Below are 7896 nucleotides of genomic sequence, written 5' to 3'. Positions count from 1 at the left end.
TGTTTTATTCTCATTTCCTCTTCCTTCTTTAGGGGCCTGCTTTTAGTACCTTGTCACATCGTCCCTCTTTTGCCACCTGAGAACCATTATGAAGTACTAAGAGAAATGGCGTGGGACAGAAAACCTGCCTCAGGTTATGGGGAGTGGAAACAATGTGGGCCCTAAATAAACTCAGACCAGAGTTATGGTCCCAGCTCCATCACTGGGCTGGGTATAATCTTGGGGATATTACTGATCACTATGAGCCTTCGATTCATCATCTGTCAAATGGGTTTGACAATGAAGCAAGGCTGCTGGAATGTAGGTGAAGGAAAGTAGCTGGCACAGTGCCTGGCATTTATTGGATCTTTAACAAATGGCAGCTATTTCTAATATTATTTTGTCCCCAGACCCTACTGCCCCTCCTCTGGGATTTTGTGTTTATACAGGACATCTCAGACGATACACAGCTCCATAGGAGACAGAATATCAAATCAGGCAAAAGTGCAGCTTCACAGATAAAATTCATTACATTTTTTCTCTTAGGGGATATATTAATTTGGTTACGGGTTAGCCTTTCTCAGCTGATAGAACTCAAGTTCCCAAACTTTGAATCAAAGACCAACTCCTTTCTTCCCTTCTTGCTGTTCATCCATCCAAAACACTATTTTCCTTCATTTCACTCTCCCCCCAAACTGAAATATGCTTAGATTTGGCTTAATTACACTCAAGATAACCTACCTTTAGGCGCACTTGCGAGGCTCAGTCAGTTGGGCATCTGAGTCTTGATGTCAGCTCAGGTCATGATCCCACGCTTGTGGGATCGAGCCCTGCGTCGTGCCCCATGCTGAGCGCGGAGTCTGCTTAAGATTCTCTCTCTCCCTCTCCCTCTGAGCCTCTCCCCTGCTCGTGCACACTCCAAAATACAACACATAAATACATTTTTAAAAAATAAAACCTACCTTTAATGTTATTTTAATGGTATAGGCTCTGGTTCTCTCAGGCCAGGGAAGAGTGGCAGCCAAGTGGCTTCTGGGTACCACCTCAAGGGACTATTACCCTCTGCTCAGGAAATCATTGCAGATGATGGACAGAACACCTAGTCACTGCACTGTGCTAACCGCGCTGGGACAAGAGCTCAGGCCATCTTCCATACCTGCCCCGGACGGAGATTTCCCTCTGACTTCTCCATGATACAAAATTGACTACTAGGCAGTTTCCTATTCCAGGCTTTTCTGTCACCTCTAGAACACATCACCGGAGAGTCCGGCCCCTGCTACCACACACAGGAGGAACTACGGTTCCTAAACTGCCTTGGCTCAAGGCATTTCTACTTGACTGCTCGCATCTGGAGTTTCACCTCCTCGCTCCTTGTTTTCGCATGTTCTTCACGTATTGGAAGACATCTCAGCATCTTCCTGGTGATTGCTGCTCCGAGCCCCTACCGTTTTATGATTAGGGGCGTGACTTCCACTATCAACACAGTGCTTTCTAAGGAGAAAATACCCAATTAACATTTGGCAAATAAATGAGCCAGTAAGCAGGATCTTTCATTTAATAAGATTTATTAAGATTATGCCTACTTTCTTCAGTAAGCCAAGCAAGTCCAGGTATATGTCTTTTAATTTTATAGAACAATAAATTAGTGGTTAAGGGAATCCAAAAATGAACCACCTTTTACATTCCATTTTTTTCCCATTTTCTTTCACATTTCCAAGGAAATTCGCATTCCAGTGTTGTTATCTTGTCCCAGATCACAATATTTGATATTGTGATATTTGATATTTTGATATTTTATTTTGTAAAATATCAAAAGTCATATTCTTAAATATGAGAAACATCAACAGATATGTGACAAATTCATTCACACACTTAGATTCTAAAGCTAAAAAACTTTCCAGTAAAAGAAACAGCATTTGAAAAACACCAAAAGGTAAAAAAAGATAAACTTCCAAATCATCTATGTAGAACAGGAACACAAAGTTGTTGCACACTGTGTTCTCCCCAGTTTGACCCTGACCCTCTACTCAGAGCCAGGACTGCCCTCTTCAAATAGAGAGTGAATATTCGGGCTCCCTCTTCAGTTGGGGTGGAACTGCTGATCAATGCTGTGCAATGAACATAGCAGCAGTGCTTTCCCCAGATCCAATTCTGGCCCGAGCCCTCTCTTTCTCGTATTTTAAAGCCTCCTCATACCAAAATGAGAAGGAAAGGGGGTCAATCCCTTTGATCTTAACCAAAAATTCTAGAACTTTCACCTTGGTGATTTCAGCATGGGCCCTGGGACCCCACAGGAATTCATAGCGTGGAGGATTGCTGTCAGGCACCCACCGGTATTCTAGGTAATCCTCATACACCCAATCTGTGGTGATGAGCCTCCCGGGCTCCCCATAAATGAAATGCTCCCTCCCGGGATACACTCCCATAATATTCAGGAAATCCCAGAGGTCTTCCTCAGGGATGCAATTGCCCTCTATGAAGATCACACCCAGGATGATTATCAGGAGACCGTTCTTAGGCATGCCGTGGGTGTCACTAGACACCTCAACACTAGTGAGGTCCAGTGAGTTGACAAAGATATAGGAGGGGACAGAAATGTCCACCTCCCACATATCAATGCCAAAGATCACCTCCATAAACTTAGAAGCTTTCTTAAAGATCACAGGGAAATGTTTCCTGTACCTTTTCATGATAACCATCAGCATTTCTGCCTGTGTGACAGGCTCCTGCAATCGGTACTTAAGGATCATGAAATTCACTAAATCAGCTACCTTCTCATCTAGTGGGTCTGTGGGCAAAGATTCGATGTCTGTTGAGGTCTGCGGGAAACATGTATCTTCTTCTTTTTGGCTATTGGAGCCTCCTTCTGATGTGCTCCGTGATACGGAGAAGAAGCAGGGGCTCTGAGGGTTGTGGGGAGGACTCAGTGTTGTGGCGGGCTCCTTCTCAGGCTCCTCCTCCTCCACTTCCTTCTCCTCTTTGGAAACTGGCATCACAGGAGAGGAAGACAGGGAGGAGGAGGTGGAGGGATAGGAGAAATTGAAAGAGCAAGAGGGGGAAGTCTCCTCCTCCTCCTCCTCAGCCTTGAGAACACCGGCCACTGCCTGGTCCTGTATCTCATTTTGGGCCTGAAAGTCTGGTTCCAATGTGAGCCGCGGACGCTTTGGAGAGCGAAGCATGATGACTCTGGTTGGCAGCAACAAGTAGAAGTGTGAGCGGGATGGTGGGAGATCGGGTGCCACAGGCCTGGAGACAGAGGGAGAGGATCAACAGTCTCAGTAGAGAAACACATCCTTGGCAGCTCTGACAAAGGCCAACTTACAGGCTCTTTTGGCTCTTGGGCTTCACAGAGCTTCTGTCTTCCTGGACAGTTCGTCCCCTAGAAACCTGTAGGAGGATGGGAGAAAGTTCCTGAGGGTGCAGCCAGCCGGCACAGCTCAAGGCTTCCAGAGCCAACACTGGGCAGGTGGAGTCGAGCACTGGGGGGTCCCTTCTGTTCTGACATGGGCGGGTCCTTGATAGACATTCAGGATGTGTACCTCACCTTGGCTCCTAGCACTGCCTGGGCCTCCTCTGCTCTGCTGAACTGAGGACATGTGTCTCACACCAAGACCTCACCTCATCATTCCCGGAGCCCCGAACAGGCTCTGTGAGGTCCCTACTGCCCTGCAGTGGATGACCCCCACTGTGCTCACTAAGGTTCTCACCTTTTCCCTAAGAAGACCTGCCCAACCTTGGCCCCCTGACCTTGGCCAAACCCTCCCCGACTTCCCTGCCTCTGCCAGCCTCAGGCAAAATTTTCCGCACAGGAACTCACCTTCCTGAGACCAATGAGAAGGAAATGAAAGAGGAACACATTTGACCTTATGAGCCCAAGGCCTCCCTGGGTGACAGCAAAGGCTGGCCAAAGTCTGTGGGAATCCCTCCCTCCTAGGCGAGCGTTACCCTCGTTCCTCAGTTTAATGCCTGATAGGGCCTGTGACTCCTCCCTCTGCTGTCCTGAGTCTGGTCCCTTCAGAACAAGCCTTCACCTCCCTGGGACCACCAAGAGAGTGGCGGCACACCACATCTGTTCACTCTGGCTAGAGCCTCCCAGAGCAGACAGCAGGGGCAGGCAGGGCTGGGTGTGCCTTCAGTCCTCACTCAGGGTCCCTATCTTAAATCCTGGCAGTAACGGGGTCACCTCCCTCTGCTGACCTGACGTGGCTCCTCCTCAGAGCAACGCTCTCACCTCCCTGAGAAGCCCTGCACAAGAATGAAGAGGCAGCACCTCTTGCCGCCTTTGCTAGGTCCTTCCAGTGCTGACAGCAAGGGCTGGTCCCCATCTGTTCTGTGGTAAGGCTAACCTCAATCCTTCCTCATGGCATTCATCCCTACTCTTGGCATGGCCCGGACTACCTGCTGCTGACTTAACATCACTCCCTTAGACTATGACCTCGCCTCTCTGGGACACCTCCCTCACCTTGGAGAAAGTGAGGGCGTGCCATATCCAGGCAACCCTGCTTGGGTCATCCTAGGGCTGAGAATAGGAGAAAGCCAGACCGTATGGGATCTCTTCTTTCTGGGGTGGGAAGTACCTTTGTTCCTCACCAAAGGCCCTTACCTTAACTCCTAGCAGAGCTTGGGACTCCTCCCTCTTCTGATCTGATGTGGCTTCTTCAGTTCCCCTGCCTTCACACTCAGACTAAGGACCTCAGTTCCAAGTCCCTCAAAACAAAAGTGAAGAGACATCACAGCAAGCCACACCTTCCCAGGGTCTTGCTGACATCAGGGGCGAGGCCTCATCTGCCCCAGATGCAGGGGGTTTCCCTCTGTCTTTCCTCAGGGTGTTCTTTCTTCCTGGTAGGGCCTGGGCTCACTTCCTCTGAAATCACCCTCTCAGACCAAGGCCTCACTTTCCAGAGACCCCCTCCACCCACCCCATGCAGGAAGTGAGGGTATAACACATCTGGGCATTCCTACTCAGATCCTCCCAGAGTGGATAAGTGGTGACAAGGTAGAGTTTCCGTGAGGCTCTTTCTGTCTGGGTTGGGGGGCACTCTTAGTCTTCCTTCAAGATCCTTACCTTACCTTGACTCGTCACAGATCCTGGAACTCTTCCCTCTGCTGATGTCACCAGCTCAGGCCAAGCTCTTCACCTTCCTGGGATACTCCAAACAAAAGTAAAAAGACACCAAATCCAGCCACTCCTGCCCAGGGTCTATTCCAGTGTGGGGAATACACCCAATCCTCCCTCGAGGTATTCATCTGTACTCCCAGCAAGGCCTGTCCTACCCTCCGCTGACCTAAAGTCTCCCCCTCCAACCAAGACCTCACCTCTGTAAGACACTCTATCCCCTCGACTCCTGGTAGGGTCTGTGGCAGAAGTGAGAGTTCCTCCCACCTGGCTACTCCTGCTCAGATCATCCCAGGGCTGTGATTCTGTGGGTCCTTCTTTTCAAGGACAGGGGCTTTCAGGCTTCACACCAAGGATCCTTACATTGACTCCTGACAGGGCCTGGGAATCCTCCTCTTCTGAACTGCTGTGTCACCTCCTGAGACCAAGGTCCTCACCTCTGTAAGACACTCCCCCAGACAACGTAAGGAAATGCCACATCTGGCCAACCTTGCCTGTGGACTCCTGGGGTGGACACGAGGGGTGGGACAGGGCTGAGGCCTCCCCTCTCTTGGGGTATTTTGAAGGCAGGCCAAGACCCCATCTATCTGAGGTGGAGGGTCCTCTCCATCCTCCCTCATAGTCTTCTTCTTAATGACTGGCAGGGCCTGGGACTGTACCCTCTAGTAACCTGATGTTACAACCCTCAGAAAAAGCCTCACTTCCCTCAGACTTCCAAAGTGGAAATCAGGAAACGCTCCGTTTGGCAACCCTGCTGTGTGGCCTCCCACGGCTGACAGCAGGGCTGTTTCTGTGACACCTTTCTGCAGGATGAGAGATACTCTCAATCCTCCCTCCGAGTCCTCACCTTGATACCTGGCAAAGGGCAGTACTCCTCCTGCTGCCCTTGGGCTACACCCATCAGATCAAGGTCTTCGACCTCCCTGAGACCCCGCACCAGAAAATACGGAGGAGCGGCCACATCCAGTAGCCACCGCCCTGGTCCTCCTGTGTTGCCAGCAAGGGCAGAACAGCACTGGGTCCCGTCTGCTCTGGGGAAGGGGGTGCCCTGAGTCCTTGACCTGACTCCCGCTGGGCCCTGGGACTCCTCCCTCCGCGAAGTTGCCCTTGCCCCTTCAGGCCTAGCCTTCATTCCCCTGACAACCTCCAAGCAAAACTAAATAGAAGCCACAACCTGCCACCCCTGCCCTGGGTCTCCCAGGGCTCCCAGCAGGAGCCGAATCCCCTCTGCTCTGCAGGGGGGCCATCGCCTCTGTGCTCCCTCAAGCACTCAGAATGCTCCCACAGACAAGGCCTCACTTCCGTGACACAGGCCCCGCGACTTCCTGGAAGAAGGGAGGGGACACCCCATCTGACCACCGATGCCCGAGTCCTCCCTCTGCGGGGACTGAGTGGGGCCCATCACGAAGCCTGCAAATAGTCACATTTACTCCTGACAGGGTCCGCATCCCCTCCCTCCTGCTGACCTGGGGACAGTCCCTCAGCCCTGGCCACCGTCCCCTAGAGATGCCAGGGACGGCAGTGGGGGGGGGGGGGGGGCCGTAAAGGACCGCCACCTGGGCTCCACGGTCCAGCCCGGCTCCTCGGGGCTGACGGGAGGCGCAGGGGGTTCTGGGCCCCCTGCGCCCCTCCCCCCGCGTCCGCACTGGACGGTCCGATCACTTGCCCCCGGGTCTGCCCCTCGAAGCCCGCCAGGGGCCCGGGCTTCGCCCACTGCCGAGCCGCAGCTACCTCGGCACAAAGAGCCGCCCATCCCTCAGCCGCCCCACATCCGGGGCCCCGCGCGGGGCCTCGCGGGGCTGCGGCCAGGGGCGGCGCACGCGCTCCGTGGCGGGAGCGTCGTCCCCTCGCCGCCTGTCGGGCCTGTCGCCGCCTGTCCCCCTGCCCCGCGAACAGGCCCCCGGCGCGCAGACCCCTCGGGGGAAGGTGCGGGCCCCTCGCCCGCCCCGGGTCCTCACCCGCTGCCCGGCGGCCGGCCCTCTGCTGGCCCCTGAGTCGGGGGGCCCCGCACCCCCCAAATGCACATCACCGCCCGCCGTATCCGCCCATCCCGCTTTGGGGCTTCCCCAGGGCGGCTGGCTCGGAGGGCCCTGGGCCGTCTCCCCCTCCGTCGCCTCACTCCTCACCCTGCAGCCTCGCAGAGCCCAGGCCTCCTCCCCCTGTGCCCTAAGGCCGCAACCCTCAGGCCAAGCCTCGCGTCCCCCAGACGCCCAAGACCAAGGTCGCCAAACGCCACAGCCTACCACACGTGCTCGGGGCTTTCCAGAACTAACGGCACCGGCGGGGCCCAGCCTGGCCCCCCTCCCTACGCGGGGCGGGGGGGGGGGGGGGGAAGCCTCCCGCCTCTCCCTCAGGGTCCTCACCTCCGAGCTTGGCGCAGCCCGCGATTCCTCTCTCTTCTGACCGGAGTGGGCTCCGGTCAGGCGGAGCCTCACGCCCCTCACGCGCCCGAGACGCAAGGCCAGCCGCGACCCGTACGGGGACCCTGCCTGGGGTCTCCCCGGGATGACCGCAGGGGCGGGGCGTGGCTAGACGCTCCGTATGCGCGAGTGGGCGGTGCCTCCGCGCCTCACGCCTAACTGCTCTGAAGCCCCGCCCCTCAGGCTCCCCGGATACAAGTCGCGAAGCAGAACATCCGGGGACCTTGCCCCGTCTTTTCAGGGTTGATAGTAAGAGCCGGATGGGAGTGGGGGCCCCGTGATCTGTGGTGGGGTCTCGCCTCACTCCTCTCGCGGGGTCCGTATCCATCGCTGGCAAGGGCTGGCACTCGTCCCTCCCCGAACCTGAGTCGGGCCCCCCCA

The 7896-nt window shown here is 54.8% G+C and overlaps 1 protein-coding gene across 3 annotated transcripts; it reads right to left on the bottom strand.

Moving 5' to 3' along the window:
• Positions 1–1527: 1527 nt before the first annotated feature.
• On the bottom strand, positions 1528–7559 carry LOC122477506 (melanoma-associated antigen 10-like). Of its 3 annotated transcripts, none has more exons than XM_043570531.1 (5): positions 7459–7559; positions 5459–5534; positions 5045–5121; positions 4583–4686; positions 1528–3225 (listed from the first exon to the last, which is right to left on the bottom strand). In XM_043570531.1, the coding sequence occupies exon 5, from the start codon at positions 3156–3158 to the stop codon at positions 2082–2084; it is 1077 nt and encodes a 358-aa protein (XP_043426466.1). In that variant the 5' UTR covers positions 3159–3225; positions 4583–4686; positions 5045–5121; positions 5459–5534; positions 7459–7559; the 3' UTR covers positions 1528–2081. The 3 variants fall into 3 exon arrangements, with proteins under 3 accessions (XP_043426466.1, XP_043426465.1, XP_043426467.1); XM_043570530.1 differs by having other exon boundaries at positions 5050–5121; XM_043570532.1 differs by lacking the exons at positions 4583–4686; positions 5045–5121; positions 5459–5534; positions 7459–7559 and adding an exon at positions 3302–3362.
• Positions 7560–7896: the final 337 nt, after the last annotated feature.

Source organism: Prionailurus bengalensis, chromosome X (assembly GCF_016509475.1).
Source record: "Prionailurus bengalensis isolate Pbe53 chromosome X, Fcat_Pben_1.1_paternal_pri, whole genome shotgun sequence".
Classification (NCBI taxonomy): domain Eukaryota; kingdom Metazoa; phylum Chordata; class Mammalia; order Carnivora; family Felidae; genus Prionailurus; species Prionailurus bengalensis.
This window is presented reverse-complemented; position numbering and strand designations above follow the sequence as displayed.